The sequence below is a fragment of the Myotis daubentonii genome, chromosome 13, assembly GCF_963259705.1.
Source record: "Myotis daubentonii chromosome 13, mMyoDau2.1, whole genome shotgun sequence".
NCBI lineage: Eukaryota > Metazoa > Chordata > Mammalia > Chiroptera > Vespertilionidae > Myotis > Myotis daubentonii.
Window position 1 is genome coordinate 22,360,777 of NC_081852.1, and position 27,912 is coordinate 22,388,688.

Sequence of the window (27,912 nt, forward strand, 5' to 3'; positions counted from 1 at the left end):
CGGCGAGCGGCGTTAAAGGCGGCTCCCGGCGCCGCTCCCCTGTCCAGTCCAGCAGTGCGCAGGCGCGGAGGGCTCCCTTGTCAGTCGGCGCCGCGTGCGGGTTGCTTGCTCTGTGGCGGCGGCGGCTGGTCTTCGGCATCATGAGCGGCTTCAGCAGCGAGGAGCGCGCCGCGCCCTTCTCCCTCGAGTACCGAGTCTTCTTCAGTGAGTCCGGCGGCCCCGCGGTCCCTCCCCGCCCGCCCCTTCATTCATTCCCGGGCCTCGCCTCGCGTCCCGCCTGGGCGCCTGCGGCCCGCGCTCAGCCCCTCGTCCCGGGCGCGGGGTGGGCTTCTCCGGCCGGTCCCTGGGGCCTGGGCCGACCCGGTCGTCCCATTTCACAGGTCCGGCCCGCGGGCGGGACGGCAGGGGCTGGGTTGGACCCGAACCTGGGCCAGGCTAGTTTTGCAGGTGTTCGGCTGTGTGTGATGGGAAAAGGAAACCTCTGAGTCACCCTAGAAAGGTGCCTAGAGGTAAACGAATCCGTTTAAGAGGATTGTTCAATTAGGAAGAAAAGAAGGAGGGGTTGGAGGGGAGCGGGGGAGATCCCCCGGGACCTTCGTTCCTTCTGTAGCTCTGACTCTGGGCCCTGAGCGGGTTGAGTGCCGCCCCTGGCTCTAGGGACGGGGAGACGGAGGCCCCGACCATCCCTGGGGGCGGGGGGTGCTGGTAGCGCCCCTGCCTGTCGGCCTGCCGCCTGCTTTCCCACAGCGCTGATGCTGGGAGCCGCCAGTGAAACAGAAAGCCATTCCCTTCCAGGCAAGCGGGTGACGTCAGCCTGGCAAGAGAGTTAGAAAGAGCCGAGTTTTTCCCGGTGCGGGGTCTAGGCGTCCGGGGAGCACCCGCCCACCCGCACCGCAGCGGGGGAGGCTGCGGGCTGCGTGCACGCGCTCCTCCCCGGCGCGCACCGCCGATGCCCTGCAGGCGGCGGAAAGCCACCTGGGCTTTACCCTTCATCGTTACTCTCTGCCACCCGCTCCCCTAGCCATTAGGACTAGGTGATTGGAGGCGTTCAGAGAAGTGTCACCGGGGGCACTTCTGTTTCAACTGCTTTACAGTTTTATTTGGGAGGAAATGGGCAGGTGCGCTCATTTCTGTGAGCTCTCCAAGTGTGTGAAGGGCAGGGAAGAGTGGGTCCAAAGGGAACTAATGGGAATACTGAAAGAAAGAACGGAGCTCCTATCAAAAAGTAGCCCGGGGTGGGAGGAAAAGGTAGGTGAACTCTCGAGTTTGCACATCTGGTTGAATATTAGACTACCCTGTGAAATTCAGGGAGGCTGCCACTCTCCACTTTTTTTAAATGTTGGAAGTAGCAGCAAGAGCAGTGCAGGGGCTTTCGATAAGTCACTGAACTATTTTTCCGGAGTTGCTGTTGGCACAGGAATTCCTCGGTAGGAGGGTTTTAGAGGGGTGACTGGTTTGAAGGACTGGGGGTGGTTTGGGTGAGATTCACGCTATATTTGCAGAACAAACAGTTTTCAGATTGTGTATTGGTAGCAAATATTTGATAGCCACGATGGAAGACCAACGCCACTCCTTGACTTTGGCACTGGCTAATGTAACTTTTTTTAAAAAATATATTTTATTGATTTTTTACAGAGAGGAAGGGAGAGAGATATAGAGTTAGAAACATCGATGACAATGAGAGAGAAACATCGATCAGCCGCCTCCTGCACATCTCCTACTGGGGATGTGCCGGCAACCCAGGTACATGCCCTTGACTGGAATCGAACCTAGGACCCTTCAGTCCGCAGGCCGACGCTCTATCCACTGAGCCAAACCGGTTTCGGCGCTAATGTAACTTTTTACCTGATGGAACTCTCTGGAACTTAAGAATACCAATAATTAGATCCAATTATATCATTGTATAATTTTAAGTGTTGTTTTTTGTTTTTTTTTAAAAAGTCATAGATTTCTTGGACTCCTTCCTTAATAGGAGATATATTACCTTCTGTAATGTTACATTTGCCAACCTCTTTAAAACTGAGAGTGGGTTGGACAGCAGTCTCAGGTGACTTTATGGGATTGGGAGTGGTCACTGTTGGTTTCTAAACCTGAAGGGATGCCATGTGGACCGACTTTTAAGTTTCCTGGAGAAAAATTGGGAAGTTTTTAAATTACTTTTTGGATATGGTAGTTTGGTCTCTAGAATATAGAAATTACCTGTGAAAGTGTTGTTGCAACTTGGTTATCCTAAAGAAAAATCATAATCTCAGCTGGCTCTGTCTTCCTGGAACAGTATTTAAGGCAACATGGTTTATAATTCAGCAAACTGACCCCCTCCCTTCTCTTTGAGCCCAAGGATAAGGCAGTCCCTGTCCTCATTATAGAGGTTAGTACCTCTCAGATGCCTAAGGAATGCAGGGGGTGAAAACTTAACCCAGTCTTGGAGGAGAGTCAGGAAAGGTGGAGTATACAACCAGTTTTTTTGTGGGAATAAAATCTTGGTGTAAAAACGTGTACTGTACCATTCTGGTGAGTGGTATTGACTTTAGGGGAGGCTATGCATGAGTGGGAGCAGGGGGTATATGGGAAATCTCTACCTTCTCAATTTTATTGTAAATCTAAAACTGCTCTTAAAAATTAAGTTTCTTTAAAAGTGTACTTCATATAATTAACCAAAAAAGTAATAACTTTTTCTAATTTATTTTGCAGAAAATGAAAAGGGACAATATATATCTCCATTTCATGATATTCCAATTTATGCAGATAAGGTAAGGTGTTCTTATCTTTTGAACCCAGTCTCTTTACTGAGGTCAGATAGTTTCACATATGGATTTTCTTATATTTTAACTAGAGGCCCCATGCATGAAATCATGCACGGGTAAGGTCTCTAGTGGCTGCTAGCTGCTGGCTGGGGCCTCCTTTCCCCTGGCTGCCTGCTGCCACTGCTGCCACCACAGGCAGCCAGGGCAGGGCCAGCAGGGGTCGGGGGCGGGGGGTGGGAGCAGGAGGGGCCAAGAGCAGTTGGCCAGCCCCACCCTTGATTGAACTCCCAGTGGAACTCCTGGTCGAGGGGACAATTTGCATATTAGGCTTTTATTATATAGAATAAGTTCTTAAAATGCCTCATTGTGCTGTGAGTTAAGGGGCATTGACTAAATAAGAAGTCAGTCTTAAATCCAGATTATTCAGTTAAAGAAGCAACTATAACTTGGGGAAGGAGTAGAGGAATAGAAGCAAATGTTTTAAAGCTGCCTCGATTAACAAAAAAAATCACATTGGTGTCTTTTGTGTGTGTATTTGGAACTAAAACCGTAGTGCTCCATTAGTGGTTTTAAAATTAAGTAGCCAGCCCAAAATTTGGGCTGTGGAATATTTACTAAATAATAAAAAATAAACTAGATTATTCAGTGAATACAGAAAAATTCAGTACTTTTAATGGACGGTAGAGTTAAGATCTGCAAATAGTGTTAATAAAGGTAAGTCCACAGACTTCTAAAAAGAGGTGCCTGTTCCTGTATATACAGTGAGCCAAAGAAATCTAACTTTAGCACAGATGATAGGCTTACCACAAAATGGAAAGAATCTTTACTTCCCTAGGAAAAAAAAGTCTACAGATATTTCAAAATACTCATGATCCTTGGGAAGTAAAATTAATTGCTAGTGACTCTTTTCATTTTTACTTTCATTTTTGCCTTTTTATGTTTCCTAATCTTTTAGTAAAGAACATGCATTATTGGTACAGATTTAAATAGTCATTTAAAAAGAAACACAGCTTTTTTAGCCTTATCCTAATAGAAGTTTGTACTGAATTTAGGAACTGACACAAAAACAAATGTTTGATTCTTTTCTCTACCTTTAAAACATTTTTTTTTTCATTTAATCAAGAAGCTTGATTCACAGTGAGTGCAAATCTTTTGGAGTTGTAAACGCTACATAGGTTATTGATCTTCTTTAGCTAGATGTCTATACATAAGCATGTGAGCATCATATCCCAGCGCACATCTAGAATACTAGTAAAGATGAAATTTTATCCTTGGGTGTGCTGTCTCACTATTTGTCTGCGCTTGTTTATCAGAGAGAAACAGATGAATTCATTTTACTTCTACCAGGAAGTTAGCTGCAGGTTTGTATTGACACTTGGACGTTGGCAGAAAATCCAACCTGTGTGTTGCTTCCAAGGAGCCTACCTGAGCTGGGGCTCTAACTGGAGGCCGGGGAACAAACAGCCCCAGGCCAGTGATGTTACAGGAGGGACTTCTGATTGGCATGTGTTCTCCTGTGGGATTCTTAACGCGTATTTACTCACAGACTCTACGTTGTTACATCTGATTTCCTAGGAGTTGATGTGAACTGCAGTATCCTTCCTTCCTCTTGAATAAGCATCATTTGAATGTTTTTTGTATAAGTCATATGTATAGCAAAGTACTTTACAGTAACATCTTACACCATTTTGAGTAATGAAGAGGTATAAAGTGATTACCCTAAGTTTATTGATGGCACCTTGGCATACAGATGTACTAAGGAAGAAAACATTGTTTTGACATATAGCTGTGTTGTGTTTTTTATTTTTATTTATTTATTGATTGATTGATTGATTGATTTCAGAGAGGAAGGGAGAGAGAGATAGAAACATCAATGATGAGAGAGAATCACTGATTGGCTGCCTTCTGCACACCCCCACTGGGAATCGAACCGTGACCTCTTGGTTCATAGATCGATGCTCAACTACCGAGCCTCACTAGCCGGGCTGTGTTGTGTTTTTTAAAACAATCTTCCTGTCTTAGTCCATCTGGGCTGCTATAACAAAATGCCACAGCATGGGAAGCTTATAAACAGCAGAAATGTATTGCTCACACAGTTCTGGGGCTGAAAGTCTGAGATCAGGGTGCCAGCTTGGTCAGGTGAGGGCCCTCTTCTGGTTGCAGACATCGCAGAGTATCCTCACGTGGCGGAGGCGCCCAGGGCGCTCTGCAGAGCCTCTTTATAAAGTACTAATCCCATTCACGAGGGCTCTACCCTCATGTCTGACCACTTTCCAAAGGTCCCACCTAATATACCATCATCTTTGAGGTATGAATTCTGGGGGGACACATACATTCAACATATGAATTTTGGACTTGAACATGAATTTTGGGGGGACACAAACATTCTGACCATAGCAATAAGTGACTTGACAATGTTCTAGCCAAGGACTAGAATGATCATAGCAATTGTGGTATCTAATCTTCTTGTTGCTTCAAGTTTCTTCAAAATAGGAAACTGAAGACTAGATTGGTGTCATGTAAAAAAACATCTTCACTCAGGTTATTCTGTGACTCCTTGAAGTCTCATACGGATTGGTTGTATCTGTAATCTGGGATTACTTAAATGAAGACTTTTAGCCCTGATTGGTGCGACTCAGTTAGTTGAGTGTCCTCTCATACATACACCGAGAGGTCGCCAGTTCAATTCCTAGGTTTGAACATGTGCCTGCAAGCTGGCACATGCCCAGGTTGCAGGCTTGATCACCAGATGGGGGCATGCATGAGGCAGCTGATCCATGTTTCTCCCTCTCTTTTCCTTTCTCTCTAAAATCAATAAAAACATATTTTAAAAAAATACTTTGCTCTTGTACCACCCAAAGGTGGCTCAAAAGCACAAGCTCTTGCAACAACTCTGTATTTCGCTAGAGGTCTATTCCTCAGTGAACTTCAGTACTTCAGATTACTGCCTGAGAAACAGGAAAGAGTTCCTTTGTTTCGTTTTTAAGGAAATTCACTGTGTACAAAATGAGTAAGGGTGTGGTACACATAAATTATTTTGGATTATAGTCTAAGTAAAATAACAGATTGATTCAATTGGCTACAGAAGAGTGTGATTTTAAAAATATTTCAACCCAAATTGGCCTGAGGACTGAAGGGTCATAGGTTTGATTCTGGTCAAGGACATAGGCTGGATTCTGGCCCCCGGGTGCTTGCCGGAGGCAACCAATTGATGTGTCTCTCTCACATCATGTTTCTCTGTCTCCCACTCCCTACCACTCTCTCTGAAAATCAATGGGAAAAATATTCTTGGGTGAGGATTAACAACAAAAATTCCAATGTAATTAAATTTACATACATTTTTGTATGTGTGTTGCCATAGGCCTTATACCTAACATGGTCATCCATTAGGCAGATGATAATGAGAGAAGGTACCTTTAGCATTAACACAGTCAGTTCTACTAAGGAAAATGCCCAAAGGATTATGCTACTCCAAGTCAGGACTTTTCAGTGTGGAGAGCATTTGATTTGGGATACATGCCATTAGGTAATCAATCCAGCCAGTTCTGGGAATCATAACTCAGACACGCTGCTTGAATTATTTCCAAATCCATTGGGTAGAAGAAGGCAAGGGCAAGGACTCACTGGATTTTTGTTGTTATTTTTTGGTTTGTAAGAGTGTCCTTTGCTCTGGGGCTATTTGGGAATCAAATATAAAAGCACGTGTAGTTCAGAGTGTCTTCTGGCTTAAAATTTCTAAGCTACCAGAAATTTTAAAAATATTTTAAAATTTTAAAAAAGAGCATAAACAATGTGAAACATTGGGTAAATTAAAGCTTTATCTAAATGCGAAAGTATTCAAATATGATTTGATGTTTAGTTTTAGAAGTTTGGTATTTTTCTATTCCATCTTAAACTTTGGTGTTAAATACTAGTTCTAACAATATAGGCTTGTTTGCTTTTCAGTGACTATTGGGAGCGTATGTAAATATGGAACTATGTTTCTTTGCTCTCTTAAAAAAAAGTCAGGCTTCTAATTAAATAGGTTGATGCCTGAGAAATATAACTATTTTTTGCAGTGTGTATCATTCTTAGCTTTTTAAAGATACTATCTCACTTGTACAGTGCCCAAAATTTTGAGACTCCTCTATACTACTCAAATGAATGCTTTTCAGATTATTTACTTTCTTACAGGGATTGCCTTCTTTTGAATTTTCTATTTCTGTTCCATAAATTGGAGTTGTAAAAATATTACAGAATTAATAATATAAACACTGTTTGTCTTTCTCAGCTAGAGAAAGGTTGGGTAGAATGGTTGGGTTTTCTGGGTTGTTTTGTTTTGTTTATCTTTTGGTTTTGCATTTGCCAAACCAAAGTTAGAACTCAAAACATAGATGAAAATTATCACAATTAAACTTAATTGACATGTCATAACTAAAAATAAGCTCCTATTTCCCCCCTCAGATGAGCTTTAAGATGACTAAAATTTGAACACAGCTATTCTAACCATAATTTCTGTGATTTATAAACTTTATAAAAAAATTAATTTGTGCTGATTAAATATGCATATATTGTTCTTGAAGCAAGTCTCAAAACACAATAACCAAACAAATAAAAATAGGTTGATTATGTTGACCACATGATTGGTTATATCTGAAGACTTTGAGAACTCTATTTTATGGATAGCAAATCTTGATTTGAGTCCTGGTTTTATCACTGACTGGTTTTGTGATGTTACTTTACCTCTGAGCACTTGTTGGTGTTAGTGGAATTTTGTTACATTCTACACTGACAGCTCATGATTCTATATATTTAACTTGCTGTTGAAGTCTTATTAAAGATTTTTATTTCAAAAGTCAAATAATATTGTTAATACTTATTGAATGCTTTCCATACCTTGGGCTCTAAACTAAACCCTTTATGTGGATTATTCCATTTAACCATCATGTCATTCTCTAAGCTAGGTTCTTTTATTAACCCTGTTATCTGGGATCACCAGCTAGAACTCATAAGCAATAGCCAGGCATTCAGGCCCAGAACCCGTGGTCTTAACCACTGAGCTATACTACTTCCCATGAGGCATGTTTGTGGGTGGATTTTACTTAGTGCCTTTTTGTATTTTCCGCATTCTCTATAGTAAACATCTCTTTGATGATGCAGGAAAGAAAGACTTGCTTAATTAATTTTTTATTTTTATCTTTATTTTTTTAGCTTAGAATGCAAAGGAAATAAGAGCTTTCTTCCTTTGGGAAGGCTATAAAGTTTTGTAGTTCAGGGTCCTGGCTCTGAGGCCCTGGAATCGCCATTGGTGGCTTTCTGAGGTTCTGTGAATTCTCTGAAATTGCATTTTGCTATAAATGTGCATTTTTTTCCTCAGAAAATGCATATTTATAGTAAATTGTAATTTTCTAGGGCCAGAATTCTCAGTTGTTGAAAATCCTAGAAAAGTTTGACAACTGAAAATGCAGACTCTTTGCTTGATTTTTTATAAAGAAAAGAAAATAAATAAGATAAATTTAGAAGAAAATTATACTACCAGTTTTCCAAATATTATTACAAAACAAAAATAAAAGGCCCGGTGAACGAAATTTGCGCACTCGGTAGGGCGGGGGAGGGTCCCTCAGCCCGGACTGCGAGAGAGTGCAGGCCAGGCTGAGGAACCCCACTGGTGCACGGGGCCAGGGAGGGATGCGGAAGGTTGGCCAGCCAAGGAGGGACCACGGGAGGGCTCCAGGGCATGTCCGACCCATCTCGCTCAGTCCCAATTGGCTGGACCCCAGCAGCAAGCTAACCTACCAGTCGGAGCATCTGCCTCCTGGTGGTCAGTGCATGTCATAGCGACCAGTCCACTATCTGCCCCCTGGTGGTCAGTGCACATCATAGTGAGCGGTTGAGCGGCCTTAGCATATCATTAGCATATTATACTTTGATTGGTTGAACAGCTGACCGGTTGACTGGGCACTTAGCATATTAGGCTTTTATTATATAGGATATAATGTTTCTCTCTCATTGATGTTTCTAACTCTCTATCCCTCTCCCTTCCTCTCTGTAAAAAATCAATAAAATATATTTTGGGGAAAAAAAAGATAACCTTTTCCTAAACCTTCAACAACTTTTTTTACAATAGATTTTGTTGTTTTTCTTCTTTCTGATTTTGAAACAACCAGCCTCACTTTAGGAAAAAATTACTTTTTTCCCTCTTAAAAATACATATTTATACCTTATAGTTTTTATTACTGAAAGCATTATTTTTCTTTCATAACCTAGAAACATAGGTTTGTAAAAAATATATATATATTTCAGAGAAGAAAGGAGAGGGAGAGAGAAACATCAATGATGAGAGAAAATCATTAATTGGCTGCCTCTTGCATGCCCCCCACTGGGGATTGAGACTACAACACGGGCATGTGCCCTGACCGGGAATCAAACCATTACCTTCTGGTTCATAGATCAATGCTCAACCACTGAACCACACAGGCCAGACATAGAAACATGGGTTTTTACTGGCAAATATATTTTATATATTTTTTTATTATTTCATAATTTTTTGAAACATATGCTTCCTCAACAAAGCATAAGAAGTATTTATTAACAGATCCAAATTTATTTTTTAGCTCTACTAAAGATTAATCTTAGATCACATGAACCTGAAAAACATTTTGGTTAGTTCTTGTGTTTTTGAGAATTTTAGAATAGCCCACCCTTATAAGTGCTTGTTTGTTTTTTAAACCAATTAAGTAGTTTTTGTTTTATTTTTAAAGCAACTAATACCATCTGGAGGCAGAAAATGCTACACATCTACAAACATATGTATTGACACATGAACATGCAAACAGACTTCATGGCTAGCATAAAAGAAGTGGTATCTATTCAAAGGATCTTTACTCCCCACCGCCTCTATCAGCCAGTCCTCATGCTAGCAAAGTTGTAGATATCTTTTTCTAGTTTCAGTTCTAATTTTCTAACCCTGGCTCCTGCCTCTAGCTGGGTGTCGGTGGCCAGCTGAACCATCCCTAAGAGAGGCCAGCCCGAAGCTGTGGCCATGTACTTTCCTTCCAGACCACAATGTGTAATGTGTACTTCTTCAAACAAGCATAAGAATGGCCAGTGTTTTGGGGGTGTCCTTGTACTCACATGGCAGTCCACAGGAATCTAGTGTATGGGCCACCCTTCTCCACATGGAAGTAGGTGGTCAACTGGGGTTTCCCCATGGATGCCTTTTTCCTAAAGGCCCGTTTCTTAGGTCTCCTGGCTGGCTCACCACTTGTTACTTACAATTTCCCAGGGCTGAGAGACTAGAGCACGAGGCTGACAACCCTGTCATTACGTTTATTAAGGCACCTGAGATACGAGGTGCATCCTGGGAGGTGGCAAGGTGACTTGGATATCCACTGCACCTTCCACTCCCCAGAGTCTGTGTTTTATAGTTAAAAACACTGAGCCTAGGTGCTAGGAAAGAAATGATTGTTTAACGTAAGGGCAGGGGGACCTCCAGGTGCCCAGATGCCTTGGTGTCAGAGCTGGTTAAGAGACAGATAAGGTCACGAGTGGCTCACTGCAGAGTTTTGTGTACATTCCCAAATGGGGTTGGCGGACAGCAGTTGATATGGCAGATTAGCTTCAAGACTGAGTCAGCTCTGTCCACAATGCACAATATAGCAGTTCTACTTTTAATTTGTTGAGGTACCGCCATTCTGTTTTCCACTAGAGGCTGTGCTGTTTTACTTTCCTACCAACTGCACAAGAGTTCCAATGAGAATGCATGTTTTAACAGTAAACATTTTCCTAGCAATGGAATAACTGGTTGAACACTTTTCCTTATGATAATAAAAACTACACATGCGCTGCTTTGCTTTAAAAAAACAAAACACGGTAATCACTACAGCATCTACATACACTTGGAAATGTGCTAAACATTCATTTTGCAGGTAGTCTCTCATCTCGGTTTGTGGACCCCCAGCTGTAGCTTGAGGCCTACGGGCCAGAAGGACCTGGTTTGGAAATCCAGCTCTTTAGGGAGTTAAAAACTTACTCTGTTCACTGGTAGTTTTCAGTGCCTAGAAAAATGTCACTTAATGATGGTGCTCAGTAAATGTTCATTAAAAAATCAGTCAATTGGATATGTGGCTCCTTGCAGGATACTCCTTGCTATTTTTGGCCCAGCTAATGTTGTTTTGTTTGTTTGTTTTTGTTTCTATTAATTAAGCAGATTTGTAATATTAGGTAATGTGGTTTTGAAATCTATACATATTTATCATTTAATTCCATTGAAGAGTTTGATGTAGTTTCCAAACTTTGAATTAATGATTTCAGCTCTATTTGCTACTTTGTTTTCTCGAGGCAGTATATTCATTCTGTATATTTTCTTAAAAAAAAAAAAAATTAACAACGGATCTCCTAGGTTTTCTCATCTCAGAGTAACAGCTCCCTCTTGTGAGCCTTTAGGCTACTGCTGTGAAAACTCTAAAAGCCCTTTGTTCTAGTATCATAGATTTACAGATCCTACATTTTAAAATACCAGAGTAGTGGGACTAGAATAGATAGATCTTGAAAACTGTCTCCATTCTCTGTGGTTTTTATGTTGTTAGCAAGTAGGCGTCAGGATGTTTAGAACAAAACCCAAGGAATGTTTTAATCTCCCTTGGTTTGACTAAGATTTACACTCTCTAATATAAATCTGTGTAGCTTTTCTGCTTGGTTAAAAGTAGCAGCAAAGTAATTATTGACTTGAAACCTTTGACTTATTCCCTTATAGTTCATCAGTCCCTGATTTTTGTTTGTATATCTTTAATTTATTGGGGTGACATTGGTTATTAAAATTACATGGGCTTCAGGTATACAGTTCTATACATCCCTGTTTTTTATGCAAAATAGCAAAGATGTAATTCTAAGAAATTGTATGACTAAATGATTTTGATTTTAAATCAACTTTAAATATATATTTTATAACAGAGTAATTGAAGATTTGGCTTCATGTGTGCTTTTTATTGAGGTTATCAACTGAAAAACTGAATTTAAAGTTTTGCTCCATGGCAAAAGTAATTTTCTGACTCCTCAAAGCTCAGTTTTAATTGGAGATCCTATGTCAAGTTGGTATTTGACGTAGGTGTGCAAAATGAGATGACTGTGATTTTCTGTCATTGTGTTTCTAAATAATAAGCTCTTCGGAATTTTTAAAATGTATCATTCACTTTTAAGTAATCAATATTAAGGCTGGAAACTAATTACACTTAGAAATGCTATTGGTAAAAACATTTTTAGAACATATTATTTTATTTCATGTCCTTTTGAGGAGTGCTGATTTTTAAAGACAGCCAAGTTGGGAGAATAATGGGGGTGATTCATTTTGTTTGAGGCTAAAACCAAACTATGACAAAATAATTAAACTGATTTGGGATTTGTCTTATGAACCACCTCTGAAACAGGTGATTTAAAAACATTTTGAGTGATTTCAGAGTCACAATGGAAATGACTAGGCATTGGAGATTATTGCTTTGAAGATGGGCTTCCTCAGTGATACAAGTTCTGTTATGTTTAGAAACTATTTCCCTTTATAGAAACACTAGAGGCCTGTGCATGAAATTCGTGCATGGGTACGGTCTCTAGGCCTGGCCTGTGATCAGGGCCATCGTCCCTGGCAGCCGGCCCCGCTCCCCCTTCCCCCCACCACCCCCTGCCGCCACCTACCCCCAGTTCCCCATTCACCATTGGGCAATGGGAGCCTGCCAGCTGGGGAAAGAGATCGAGAGGTGGTCAGTGTGCCTCATAGTGACTGGTCAAGCGGTTGTTCTGTTCGTTCCACCATTAATGTCAATTTGCATATTACCCTTTTATTATATAGGATTCTTTCCACATACACCCCAACTATTTAATTATGAAAAATATAAAACACCCAGTAAAGTTTGAAAAATTATACAGCGGACAACCATACACCCACCACCTTGATTTTTTAATACTTTAGCAGAATAGTATTTTGCAAGAATAATATCTTGCAAAAGTAATATTTTGCTTTGTCTCTTCATCCATCAGTCTGTCTTATTTTTTGATGCATTTTATTGAAAGTCCATTGACTTCAAAGATCAGATGCAATGAACAGTTTTTCTTTGGAGGAACCAGGGCCTGCTCATTGAAGAGAATAAATTAGCTCCTGTGACCATCTGACCTTCTGTTTTTCAGGATGTGTTCAACATGGTAGTTGAAGTACCACGCTGGTCTAATGCAAAAATGGAGGTATGTTTGCCTTTGATAGTACGATGTAGGATATTAGCTTTGATCTAGCCATCTGATTTGCTCAAGGGTTAAACAGCTAAAGTCCAAGGTTACCTCTTTCTAGTCCCAATCTATTTTCCAGTTATAGTTCCCATTGCCTGCCAATCATTTCTCTGTGTTCCAACTAAACTTATCTATTTACAATTTACAAATATGCTACAGACTTCCCTTCCCTTACATCTTCGCTTCTGGAGTTCCCAAAGCCTGGAATTATCTTTTTCTCCTCTGTCTTGTTCTTTTTAAGCACATCATTGACTTCACAGAGTCAACAGGCTTTCCTTGGTCCCCCAGCCACAAATGATCTTATTGGAATTTCTGTTGCATTTTGTTAATTTCCTTCTGATGACACATAAGATATTTGGCTTTTTGTTAAGGATATTTTTTATGTGTTTTATGTCAATTAAGCTTTTAAAATGTAACCACACTTTGCATGTAATAGATACTCAAATGCTTTAATAATTTTAAATGCTCTGAAGGAAAGCTGAATTTGGTAATATTTATTTTACCATTTTAATAAAAATCTTTTATTTCTCAAATGTTAGGATTTATTCCAGATAAGTTTAGTTTTGTTTTCTGGAATTACTAAATGTTCTTTTCCCCTTCTTGATAGTTCCTGTATACCTCAAATGTTTTCCACTTAAAGGCTGACTATGGAGAAACTTTTATTTCAAATTATAAAAATGTTACAGATAAAATATGTCATTACAGTGGAACTAGGGGGTGTGTATTTCATAATTCCCTCAAATCCTTATTTGAATAGTATTTTACATCCAAATATGCAATGATTAGAAAATTTTTATTTCAGATTGCTACAAAGGACCCTTTAAACCCAATTAAACAAGATGTGAAAAAAGGGAAACTCCGTTATGTTGCAAATGTGTTCCCTTATAAAGGATATATCTGGAACTATGGTGCCATCCCTCAGGTATGTCTGTGCAATTGATAGAAATGTACTTTTTAGCTTACAAAAAAATGAACTTACTGCCGTTAGTAAAAAAATATTTAAACATCTTCAGGAAGTTTTTGCTATAATAGATTTTAAAAACATAAGAGGTAATTAATTTTAATACTTCCTTGAATAACTTTTCAAGCTAAACTAAAAGGCAAATATTTACAATGTTTAATTTCATGTTTGAAAGTTTGTTCTATTTTGAAATATTTATCTTTCTATATGGACTCGTTATAAATTATATAAACTCTTTCTTTACAGAATGAGTGGCAAATCTGTATTAAGAGAGACAGTGTAGGCTAATGGTGATAAAAGCACTGATTTGGGGCACCAAAAAGACTAGAGTTCAAATCCCAAGACTGCCACTCCCTAAATTACCTAGTTTGTCTTTGTTTCGTCCTTCCTGAGACATGAATCTCTCCCCCTGAGATGTTAATAGTACTTAGCTCATATGGCTATTGTGAGGAATAAAGCACTTAGCTCACAGAGCTATTGACCTTTATGTTTAGAGTCCTGATTCCCTCTTTAAGCCAAGCTCTCTGTGGTAAAGCAAAAATAGGATTTTCCTGAACAGTCAGCCCTTTGAAGATGGGAGATAATCTGCATTGTTTACAAATTTATCCCCAGTGCAATGTCAGTGTTATGTAGTAGGTCATTATGTAGCATTTGAGTGAAGGATCACTAAAATCATGTCTATTATGAGTAATCAACAGATTAAATTCTAGTTTGGTTAGGCTAATGCTGTGGCATTTAGGATTTTTACACAGAATATTCTATTTATTTTTTCCCTATTGATAAATAGTTTGTTTTTATTAACCATTAAGTCCAGGGGTCCTCAAACTTTTTAAACAGGGGGCCAGTTCACTGTCCCTCAGACTGTTGGAGGGCCGGACTATAGTTTTAAAAAAAAGCTATGAACAAATTCCTATGCACACAGCGGCGTGGGCCATAGTTTGAGGACCCCTGATTAAGTCTATTAAGTGGAATCTATTGTGAAACAGTCTATAACTTAACCAAACATAGGTCAAACTCATCTAGCTTGCCTTAATTATATCATTTTGCCTTGTACTTCAACTTATTTAATATTTAGCCTTGAAATACCTTCCCTCTGGGAAAACAATGCTGAAATTCTTATTCTTCTGTAGGTGGATTTGGCTTTGCTGGATACGGTCTTCTCTATCACCCTTCATTTTTATCTTTTTCACTTTACTCCAGCTGAGTAGACAAACAAATCCAAGAAAGTTTTCTGGATTAGGAGAGAAAACCAAAACAACAGCTACATTTTAAACTTGATTTTTTGGTAAACATAGGTCATCTGTTCTTTTCATGGGATTCTTTGTAAGGACTCTCTCTCTTGCAGTTTAGCAGGAAAGAAAGCCAGTAACTTAAAGCTTCAGAAAATTCTGATTAAACTTTTCAATCTTAGCTCCTGTCAATGATGACACTTTTACCATCAGAACACAGTTTCTGTTTTAGTATTACTGTCTACCTACTTCTGCTTTGGAAATTTATTTTAAAGAAAATCTAGTTACTACAAGATAGTAAGTACCAAGAGTTCCTCAAAGCAGTTTTCTTTTCATATATTTTTAAAGTAAGTATTTGGGCCTATATTTGTGTTTGCATTTGTCTCCGTTATTAGATGTGTGTTTTTTCTCTTTAATCCTCACCTGAGGATATGTTTTTTTTGTTTGTTTGTTTTTAATATTTTATTGATTTTTTTACAGAGAGGAAGGGAGAGGGATAGAGTTAGAAACATTGATGAGAGAGAAACATCGATCAGCTGCCTCCTGCACACCCCCAACTGGGGATGTGCCTGCAACCAAGGTACATGCCCTTGACCAGAATCGAACCTGGGACCTTTCAGTCTGCAGACCGACGCTCTATCCACTGAGCCAAACCTGTTAAGGCTGTGTTTGTTTTTTTGATTGATTATTTTAGAGAGAGGAAGGGAAAGAGAGAGACAGAGAAACATTGATTGGTTGCCTCCTGTACATGCCCCAACTGGGGATTGAATCCACAACCTAGATATGTGCCCTACCCTGTCTGAGAATTGAACCCGTAACCTTTTGGTGTATAGGACAATGCTCTAACCAACTGAGCCACCCAACCAGGGCAGGTGGTTGATTTTTGTTTGTTTTAAATAGGATCATTGCCTGTTTTATTAATTTTTTAAATATTTTTAATTGATTTTTAGAGGGAGAAGGAGGGAGAGGAATAGAGAGATAGAAACATCGATGAGATAAACATCAGTATCAATCGACTGCTTCTTGCATGTCCCCTACTGGGGATCGAGCCCACAACCTGGGCATGTGCCCTGACTGGAATTGACTGATGACCTCTTGGTTCCTGGGTTGGCGCTCAGCCACTGAGCCACACTGGCCGGGTGATCATTGCCTGTTTTAAAGCTTAAATGTAGTTTAGCATTCTATGCAAAATAGGAACCCTGGCATTTAATTAAAATTATGATGTGTAGTTAAGATTCTTAAATGTGAGTAAAAGTTTTTTCTAAATGAGAAAAAATAGCTGAAGATTATTATTTTTGCAGAAAGACTCATGTGATGTTTTAATGTCAACATGATCCATTCTGTCAGTAGCATGTATAGGAACGATATGCTCTAAGCATTTTTCCCCCCTAGACTTGGGAAGACCCTGGACACAATGACAAACACACTGGTTGTTGTGGCGACAATGACCCGATTGATGTCTGTGAAATTGGAAGCAAGGTAATGTAATCTGAAATGTTTTTCTTTAGTGCTAAGATGATATTAATGAAATATATAAAGTTCATACTTTAAAAAATATTATGAATAATGATGTCACTTGAGGTGATTAGAAGCTTCCATTTCTTTTAAAGCATTTGTATATTTAAACCTAGCCTAGAAAAAGATGTACATATACGTGTATGTGGCTATACATACAGGGTATCCCCCAAAATTATATACACTTCGAATGATTATAAAGTCAGTGTTTATTATTACTAAAAATAAGTGAAAAGTAAGTGAGTTATCAGCTGTTGAAGTGTGTATACATTTTTTAAAATAAGTTTTTTATTGATTTCAGAGAGGAAGGGAGGAGAGATAGAAACATCAATGATGAGAAAGAATCATTGATCAGCTGCCTCCTGCAGGCCCCCTACTGGGGATCAAGCCTGCAACCCAGGCATATGCCCTTGACTAGAATTAAACCCGGGACGCTTCAGTCCGCAGGCCAACTCTCTATCCACTGAACCAAACCATCTAGGGCCGTGGTTGGCAAACTGCGGCTCGCGAGCCACATGCGGATCTTTGGCCCCTTGAGTGTGGCTCTTCCTAAGCCTTAGGAGTATCCTAATTAAGTTAATAACAATGCACCTACCTATATAGTTTAAGTTTAAAAAATTTGGCTCTCAAAAGAAATTTCAATCGTACTGTTGATATTTGGCTCTGTTGACTAATGAGTTTGCAGACCACTGGTCTAGGGCAAAAGTATGTATATATTTTTGGCGGACACCCTATATATGTGGGAGAAGTAGACATGTTCTGCTTTAGAGGGCAGATGACTGGTCAGTAGATGAAGGGTACTAAGAAGCAAATGTCATCTCAACACAAGGCAAACCTTGCAATTGACCCAAGCCCAGTAACCTCACGAGTTGGACATTGATGGTAGGGACTCCTATATCAGGAAGGGTTGCTTTGAGATTCTAACTGTAGTTATATATCTTTATGAACTTTCTCAGGCTCGGGAAAATAGTAAGCAACTGAAAAGAAACTTGTCATTGAGTTTCTTAAGTCATCAAGTTCAGTCATATTGTATGATGTCTAACTCAGTGGCTTCTATAAAATAAAAGCACATTAAAATATATATTTGAAACAAAATTATGGGGGGTTTGGCATAATCAATGACCGTTGAAAGAAAGATTAATTATCCTGAATCATGTTACTGATTTTCTTAGGACCTATAAGTAGTAAGGGTACATTTTCAACTTTGATAAAACTGATGGGCAGTTACTTGTTTAGCTCTTAAAAAACTGCTTAAAGGAACAATCTTAAGGTAAGTTTGCAGAAACTTGGTGTCTTCCTTATTTCCTACTATCCATCAAGTAAAGTTTTTCTTCCAAAGTTTCATTCTGTGGTATGTCCTGACTGTGGTTATTGACTCTCAGGTCTGTGCAAGAGGTGAAATAATCCGGGTGAAAGTTCTGGGCATATTGGCTATGATTGACGAAGGGGAAACTGACTGGAAAGTGATTGCCATCAATGCGGATGATCCCGATGCAGCCAATTATAATGGTAAGAAAGTGTAAAGAGTCTGAAGTATTTGTGCTTACATCTGATGCACCCCTTAACCTATAACGACAGACTTACAAGCTCATGCCTTCAAACTCTTAAAGAACGGAGGAGCAAAACATTTGACAAAGCACTGCTGTTTCTAATGCTGAACTTCTATAACTAACTGAGTAAACTTTCTCCTTCATTCCAGGAAAGGCAAAAATCTGATAGTTTGTGTTTACTGTTTTCTCCTTTCCTTCCTCATATACTTGCCCTCAGTAGGTCTATTTATTTATTTTAAAATTTTTGTTTTAATTGAAATGTAATTCACATGCCATTAGAAGTCATCATTTTTTTTAAAATGTTTATATCATCACAGAAAGATTTATGGACAGCACAGAAGAGTCCCTAAGGATTTCCTTTTTAAAAATTTTTTTTAAATATTTCTATTACAGTTGATGTACAATATTATAGCTTCAGGTATACAGCCCAGTGATTAGACATTTATATAACTTACAGAGTGATCACCCCAATAAAACTAGAACCCATTTGACACCATACATAATTATTAAAATACTAGGGGCCCGGTGCACAAAATTCGTGCACTGGGTGTGTGTGTGTGTGTGTGTGTGTGTGTGTGTGTGTGTGTGTGTTTCGGGGGGAGTGTCCCTCAGCCCAGCCTGCCCCCTCTCACATACTGGGAGCCCTCAGGTGTTGACCCCCATCACCCTCCAATCGCAGGATCGGCCCCTTGCCCAGGCCTGACGCCTCTGACAGAGGCGTCAGGCCTGGGCAGGGGACCTTCATTTCCCCCCATCACTGGTTCTGCCCCCAGCCCAGGCCTGATGCCTCGGCCAGAGGCGTAGACCCCCATCACCCTCCGATTGCCTGATCGGCCCCTTGCCCAGGCCTGATGCCTCCGCCAGAGGTGTCAGGCTTGGACAGGGGACCCCCATCTCCCCCTGATCACTGGCTCTGGCCCCCACCCAGGCCTGAGGCCTCTGGCCCAGGAATCATGCCTGGGCAGGGGACCCCCATCTCCCTCTGATCGCTGGCTCCACCCCCCGCCCAAGCCTGATGCCTCTGACCCAGGCTTCAGGCCTGGGCAACGGGACCATCATATCCCCCCAATCCCCGGCTCTGCCCCCCACCCAGGCCTGATGCCTCGGCCAGAGGAGTTGACCCTCATCACCCTCCGATCACCAATCACCGGATCGGCCCCTTGACCAGGCCTGAGGCCTCCGGCAGAGGTGTCAGTCCTGGGCAGGGGACCCCCAGCTCCCCGCGGTTGCAGGCTCCGCCCCTGCCCAGGCCTAACGCCTCTGGCTGAGGCGTCCGGCTCGGGCAGCGGGAACCCACAGCTGCAGCGGCCCCGTGATCGTGGGCTTCGCTTTAGGCCCAGGCAAGGGACCCCTAGCTCCTGGGACTGCCAGCTTCGACCGTGCCCAGCTCCCATCGCTGGCTCCACCCCTACTTCCTGCTATCACTGGCCAGGGCGGCAAAGGCACCTGATTCTCCGATCATGGCTGGGGGGCAGGGCAAAGGCGGCCCCAGGGCCACCTTTGCCCTGCCCCCCAGCTCTTAGCTCCCCCCTGGGTTTCCGATCACTGTCAGTGGCAGGGGGCTTCTTCCTGCTTTCCCTTTCACCTCCCTGCATTGTGCCTACATATGCAAATTAACCGCCATCTTGTTGGCAGTTAACTGCCAATCTTAGTTGGCAGTTAATTTGCATATAGCCCTGATTAGCCAATGAAAAGGGTATCGTCGTACGCCAATTACCATTTTTCTCTTTTATTAGATAGGATTATTGACTGTACTGTGCTTTTTATTTTATTTCTTAAAATATATTTCTATTGATTTCAGAGAGGAAGGGAGAGGGAGAGAGAGATAGAAACATCAATGATGAGAGAGAATCATTGATCAGTTGTTTCCAGCACACCCCCTACTGGGGATTGAGCCTGCAACCTGGGCATGTTTCCTTGACCAGAATTTTACCCGGGACCCTTCAGTCTGCAGGCCGACACTCTATCCACTGAGCCAAACCGGCTAGGGCTGTACTGTACTTCTTATATCCCCATTACTACTTGTAATTACCAATTTGTACTTCTTAATCTCTGTACCTTTTTCATCCATTCACTCAACCCCTTCCCACCTGGCAACCTTCAAAGTGTTTTCTGTTTTTATGAGTTTCTATTTTGCATGTTTGTTTATGTTGTTTTTTAGATTCTACATATACGTGACATCATATGGCATTTGTCTTTCTCTGATTTACTTCCCTCAGCACAGTGCCCTCTGGGTCCGTTCATGTTGTTGCCGATGGCAAGAATTCATTCTTTTTTATGGCTGAGTCATAGTCCATTGTATATCTACACTACTTCTTTGTCCATTCATTTATTGCCACAATAAACATATGGGTGCTTATGTCCTTTTGAATTAGCGTTTTGTATTTCTTTGGATACATACCCAGAAGTGGAATTACTGGCTCCTTCTTTGTCTCTTATATAGTCTTTCTTTTAAAGTCAGTTTTGTCTGGTGTAAGTATCGCTACCCCAGCGTTTGTTTGTTCCCAGAGTATCTTTTTCCATCTCTTTGCTTTCAGTCTTTGTCTTTCTATCTGAAATGAGTCTCTTATAGACAGTATATGTAAAGGTCTTGTTTTGTTATCCATTCAGCTACTGTTTGTCTTTTGATTATTTAATCCATTTAAAGTAATTGTTGATAGATATGTAGCTATTGCCATTTTATTCATATTTTTCTTCCTTTTTCTTTCTCCTCCTCCTCCTTTTTCCTCCTCCTGTTCCTCCTCCTCCTCCTCTTCCTTCTCCTCCTCCTCCTTTCTCCTTCTTCTCCTTATTGGCCCTTTAACATTTCATGTAATACTGGTTTAGAGGTGACGAACTCTTTTAGCTTTTTCTTGTCTGAGAAGCTCTTTATCTGTCCTTAATTCCAAATGATAGCTTTTGCTGGGTAGAGTAATCTTGATTGTGGGTTCTTGCTTTCATCCCTTTGAATATTTCATGCCAGTTCCTCTGGCCTGAAAAATTTCTGTTGAATAATAACCTGACAGTCTTATGGGAGCTCCCTTGTAGGTAACTAACTGCTTTTCTCTTTGTCGTTAACTTTTGGCATTTTATTTGTAATGTGTGTTGGTGTGGGCTTCTTTAGGTTCATCTTGTTTGGGACTTTTTTTGCTTCCTGTACTTGTGTGTCTTTTTCCTTCACCAGGTTAGAGAGGTTTTCAGTCATTATTTCTTCAAATAGGTCGTCAATCCCTTGCTCTCTCTTTTTCTTCAACACTATTAATTCCAGGACATTTCTCCACTCCAGCAGGAAACCCCATATCCATTAGCAGTCACACACTACTCCCTCTTCCCTCAGTCCCTGGCAGGCACTTACCTATTGTCTTATCCCTATGGATTTTCCAATTCTGAACATGTCACATAAATGCGTTCATATGATATGTCTGGCTTGCTTCACTTAGCATAATATTTTCAGGGATCATCTATATTGTAACATGTTCAGTACTTCATTCCCCTTTTTTGGCAGTATAACTAACATTACACAAAACTTACTATTTTAACTATTTTGAAGTATACAATTAGGTGGCATTTAGTACATTCACATTGTTGTGCAACCATCACAATTATCTAGTTCCAAAACATTTTCATCACTCCAGAAGGAAACTTTGTACCTTTAAGCAATCACTTCCTATTTTTCCCTCCTCCCAGGCCCTGAAAATCACTAATATGCTTTTTGTCTCTATAAATTTTCCTATTGTGGATATTTGACATTTCTCAATCACAATTGTGTAAGCTAGGAGATCTTACAGCACTATTATTCTGTCATTACCAGGTAGTGCCAAGAAAGGTTTTTTATCTTGTTAGGATTTGTCTTGTTAAGATTAATAAAAGAAAGATTTCTCTTCTTATTGGAAAGAGCATTGGACCAGGTGCTGAGATGTGGATTCTTTGACTTATTAGCTGTATATTAACTTGGTAACGTTCATAATTATCTGTAAATACCATTTTATGGGGAAAGCAAATGAGAGACCATAGGTGAACAGGGTTTGTGAAATAAAAAGCACCATCTGAAAGGAGGATAAACTTCCATCTTCTACATAAGAAATATTTTCTAAATATCCCAAATAAAATTGTTTTTAGAGCATTTATAGAAAATTGGTATTATGACCAATATCACTTTGACCCACTTCTGAGTGTCTGTTTCATGGAATTCCTCATAAATATATGCAAAGATGTATGTACAATAGGGTAAGTCTTTTGGGACTGAGCCCTTTAATTTGTGGGATCAGAGCTAATTCCAGTAGTGTCATTATTGAATTGAATTGTTGGACACTCACTTAGTGCCTGAAGAATAGGAGAATTGGTCAGAAAATTTTTTGGGAAGTACCCCATACTTGGGATTTTTGGATTTTCAGATTAGTTCTGTAGTAGGTGACACATTTTATGTGAATTATTATAAGTTCCTTGAAATTGATCAGTGTTTAAACAGTTCCCAGTTCACTTTGTAAACTTTTCATACTTTTAATGGTACTATGAAACAAAATGCATGAAATTCTTTAACTGTGTGTGATATAAATTGAACTTAATGTTATTTTATACAAATACCAATAAGCTTTTGTTGTTAAATGTAGTCCTCCTTCCAAAAACACTTTTTCTAGTTGATATGTTTAGCACTTGTATCTTCTGTTTGCTTGCATTGAGGGGCAGCTTGATCATTTAAAGTTGATGGATGTACAGAAACTTTAAAAAATTTTTTTAAACAGAACACTTTGCTATTGGCCAGAACAAAAGCATTGTGATATAGAATGTCAATACTGCACTACAGTTAGAATAGTCTAGTCACATTTACTATGTAACGCATCAGTGGTCATCAGTGTCATCCATTTTTGTCTTTAGTATGTAATTGTGGTGAATTGAGGCTCTGAATAGAGCCTCAACCTGTCTTTCTTAGTATTAGTATCGTCTGTCTGTCTCATAGAAATTACCAAACGTTTGCCAAACTGTTCTTTCATTATGTAGCTCCAATCACTTCTCCTTCTTCTTATCTAATAGAAGTTATTATTGTACTGGTTGTTCTCTGACCATGTAGTGGCAGAGGTATTCTAAGACACTAGTTTATTTCCTTTTAGTGTATATAGTTCCCTTCTTAACAAGATGGTTAGCTCTAATGTGATCTTGAACTTTTTTCATAACCATCCCATAGTTCCTTCAAAGGAAAGATGTACTTGATATTTTATCACATAAATAATTACGTATGCACCTTGGAATCTGCTTATTCTCTTCTAAGATATTAATGATGTCAAGCGGCTGAAACCTGGCTACCTGGAAGCTACTGTGGACTGGTTCAGAAGGTACAAGGTTCCTGATGGAAAACCAGAAAACCAGTTTTCTTTCAATGCGGAATTTAAAGATAAGGTAATGTGTCCTTCAGAACTGTGGCTTTAAGTCTGTTTGCATCGAGACTTATAATTTAACCTACTGTTACCATTTAAAGACTATATGATCATTTAAAAAATGTCTAAAGACATTGACTTGATGTTGATTTATTCATTTGAATGTTTTCTTCCCTTTTGACCCAAGGAAATGATTCAAAGAGACAAAGTTATCAGGCTTTGGGAAAATGGTGATACTAAGATAAGAATACTTTTCTAACATCGTAATGCGTATCTCTTCAAATTATAGGATTTTGCAACTGCCATTATTAAAAGCACTCATGACTATTGGAGAGCATTAGTGACAAAGAAAACTGATGGAAAAGGAATCAGTTGGTAAGCACTCACTCTTTTCATGTTTAACACATAAAGCAGACCAGCTTGCTCCAAAGGTTTTAACAACCATAACACAGTGTCATCACTTCCACTTAGAAAAGAGCTTCTGTTGTTGAATGTATTCTTCCTTCCAAAAATATTTTTCCTGGTTGATATTTTTAGCACTTGTGTCTTCTTTGTCATTCAGTGTTCAAGTGAGTGGGAAGGTAGATAAACACTTGAAAAGTGACCATAAGATACCTGAAAAGGACAAACTAAAACTGTCAGGGGGACAGTGAGATCAGAACATTCTGAGGGTAAGAGATTGGGAAAGGCATTAAGGAGGCAGAATGGAATGGGTAAAATAAGGTGGAGTGCTAGGGTATGTACTCTCTGATGTGAATGTGTAAGGTGTATCACAAATAACCAGTGTCTACCATTCACACAACCTTTACTGCCACTAATAGTAGGTGATATTTACTGAGCAGTAAATGTTTGCAAAGCATGTAACAGAGAATAGGCAGATTAAACTTAACCAGAGTCATCCCAAAGTGTTTTCAGAGTTAAGACTCGTACTCAAGTCTATCTGGCTCCTGATGTTCAGGGCAATATACTTCCTCTGAGGTCTTTAAAGATTTGTAAGAGAATGTCCACTATCACCTCTTAACTAATGTTCTGAAAATAGTAGCCAATGAAGAAATCATGTGTTTTGATGTAGGAATATTGAAAAGGGGAAGCATATTGTGGCAGATGATATGATTGTGTACTCAGAAAATCCTAGAAAAAATAAAGCATTCAGTAAGGTGGCTGATTACAGAATGAATATGTATGTACAGTTGACCCTTGAACAATATGAGTTTGAATTGCTTGGGTCCACTTACATGTGCGAGTGCTGGGCCGTACCATGGCACGCGCGGGAACAAAGAATTTTCAGTAACCACCAGAGGCTTGGCCCCGATGACAGTGACCGGCACCCTGCCTTGGTCTGGCACCCCTGCTTACCTGCTCCACCATCCTGCCTCAGCCAGATGTTCCACGTGCACCCCCTGGTGGTCAGCACACGTATAGCGACCAGTTGTTCGGTTGTTCCGCCATTAGGTCTATTTGCATATTAGAATTTTAACTATATAGATGCTTCAATGATAGTGCATATATGTTTTTGAATTAGTATTTTCAGCAGGTAAATACCCAGAAGTAGAATTCTAGGTCATATGTTAGTTCTAGTTTCAGTTTTTTGAGGAATCCCTACACTGTTTTCCATAGTGGCTGTGTACATTTCCCACCAACAGTGCACGAGGATTCCCTTTTCTCCACATCGTTGCTGACACTTTTTGTCGCTTGTCTTTTTGATGACAGTAATTTTAACAGGTGTGAGATTTTCTAATTGTGGTTTTGATTTGCATTTCCCTGATGATTATTGATGTTAAACATCTTTTCAGGTAGCTTTTTGGTATATGGGATGACGCTCCAACCAACTGAGCCACCTGGCTGGGGCAATGGGATTATTTTCTTAATTTCTCTCTGATAGTTTGTTATTAATGTATAGAAGTGCAATGGTTTATGTATACCGATTTTGTATCCTGCAACTTGAGTAAACCTGAGGTTCAAGTAAATTGAACTTGAATCTCCTCTGGCCTACCATCTTCAACTTGTTTTTTAACTCGTGAGAGAATTTTTGTTACTGCAACTCAAGACTACCTTTGTTTTATTTAATAGCATGAATACCACAGTGTCTGAGAGCCCCTTCAAGTGTGATCCCGATGCTGCCAAAGCCATTGTGGATGCTGTACGTAAAAGCTTCCTTGAAAAAGGACAAATATGGTGCTAAATGGGGAGGGAAAGTACTGCTTTCACCAAGTACTTGAGTACCTCCTGTATGCATATTACTGTGTGAGGTCTTGAAATTACAAAACGTGAACACACCTAAGCAGACATTTGACTGCATGTAAAAGCTGAGTAGTGTCCTAGTCCACCCTAAATTGGGCAGGTAGCGAACTAGTACAATTTGTACTACTAACCCAAGTGCCTGTGTACCTATTATAAGCCATGTTTCACAAAAGAATCAATGGCAACTTACTTGTCAAGGTCAGTTAAAGTTATCACATTTTAGGTACTGTTGCAGGGGCAGTTCATAACCCCAGAAAAGACTTTCATATAAGGCAGTAAAATTTTTTAAAATATATTTTTATCGATTTCAGAGAGGAAGGGAGAGCGATAGGTAGACACATCAATGATGAGAGAGAATCATTGATCAGCTGCCTCCTGCATGCCCCCCACTGTGGATTGAGCCTGCAACACAGGCCTGTGCCCTGACCTGGAATCAAACTGTGACCTCCTGGTTCATAGGTTGGTGTTCAACCACTGAGCCACGCCAGCCGGGCTCAGACAGTAAACCCTTTATCAAAGACATAATTTTGTTTTTGTACTATTTTTTATCTGATTCAGATTAACTAATATATTTAACTAGATCATCTTAATTTATTCTCGTTTACAATATTAAATAAGGAAAACAAAAGAAAATTAGGTCTGATTTTGTACTGCTTTTTAATTGAGTAAAAGGAAAAATAATTTAGTGATGAAGCCAATAATGTATATTTATCTTTATGTATGAATCCTGACAAAGTTGAAACGAATAAGAAAAATTGGATAGGAAAAGCTATTGGTTGGCAGTCATAACTTTTCAATGAGAACACTCTGCCTACATTTTATATATATGTAATATATATTAAATCACTGTGTGTGTGAATCAGTTTTTATTCTTTATTTCAGAATACATTTAGTTTTATTATTTATTCTCATGTATGTCATTTAAAGAGGCTTGAGTTTGTTAACATTTTTTAGCAGTAGAGCAAACCTTGCATTCCTATAAATTATTATTTTTTGAACCTAAAAATTAGGATAGTTGTCTTCTGTTCAGATTCATTTTCATTTTTGTCAGTATACTTTTTTTAGTTTTATTAAAAAGAATTAGACTAATGTATTTTAACATTTTATTTTAGTTACCACCACCATGTGAATCTGCCTGCACAATACCTGCAGATGGTAAGAACAATATTCTAGTAAAATTACATTAAACCTTGTGTGAATGTGTGGGAAAATTATATCTATAGATAAATCTTACATACCACATCCATACAAAGAAAGAGAAGGAAGGGGAGAAGAAACATTTGTAGAGTTTCATAACGTATGTAGGAAGAAAATGGTTGTACGTACCACCTTCGGTGCCAACCCTAATCACAGCCGTTTCCACACCAGGACCCACTCTCTGGGTTCTGGGGACCTGCTTCGTGGACTCTGGGTCCCCATCTGGCTATAGGCTGCTTCACCCAGCACTGAGTTCTCCCCCCATAGACTTAGAATTCGCTGTCAGGTTCCTCTAATGAGAATCACATGTTTGTATGATTAGTATCAAGAGTAACGAAGCCTATAAGAAAACACTGGTAAATTGCCTGTTTCTGCCGTAGTGAAACTTGCAGGTCTGGAAGTTTGTTTTATGGTAATCAATAGTAGGATACATTAAAGCAAGTATATTCTTCTTTGTTGTATGTTGGCTATATTTTGATTCTTAATGAGGGTTCTAATTTGTTTTTCTTTTCTCTGAATATAGTGGATAAATGGTTCCATCACCAGAAAAACTAAGGAAATTTCTCTGGAATACAAGCTGATATTACTGCATCATACTCATCTGGAAGTATTAGATGCAAAAGTAGTGGCTTTTCTAAGCTTTAAATTTATAGAACTAATCTAACTAACAAAGGAAATTCTGCTGTGACCAATCCAATATATTTAGTGTGTTATCCATATGAAAGCATTTTTCATCTCAGCTAAGATAACTTTTAGCACAGGCTTAAATATCAAAGCAGTTATTGGAATTTGGAAGTCATTTGTGAATAAATGTGCGAGATATTGGATGTATATGTTTACTATGTGTTAGAAAATAAAATTATTTTGCTGAAA

General features: G+C 39.6%; 1 protein-coding gene across 1 annotated transcript; it reads left to right on the forward strand.

Annotated features, from left to right (window-relative positions):
• PPA1 (inorganic pyrophosphatase 1) lies at window positions 1-27,912 on the forward strand. Its single transcript, XM_059662491.1, has 11 exons — window positions 1-204; window positions 2,692-2,750; window positions 12,900-12,953; window positions 13,798-13,917; window positions 16,578-16,664; window positions 18,083-18,209; window positions 23,496-23,623; window positions 23,891-23,976; window positions 25,672-25,741; window positions 26,955-26,997; window positions 27,563-27,912. The coding sequence occupies exons 1-11, from the start codon at window positions 141-143 to the stop codon at window positions 27,592-27,594; spliced, it is 870 nt and encodes a 289-aa protein (XP_059518474.1). The 5' UTR covers window positions 1-140; the 3' UTR covers window positions 27,595-27,912.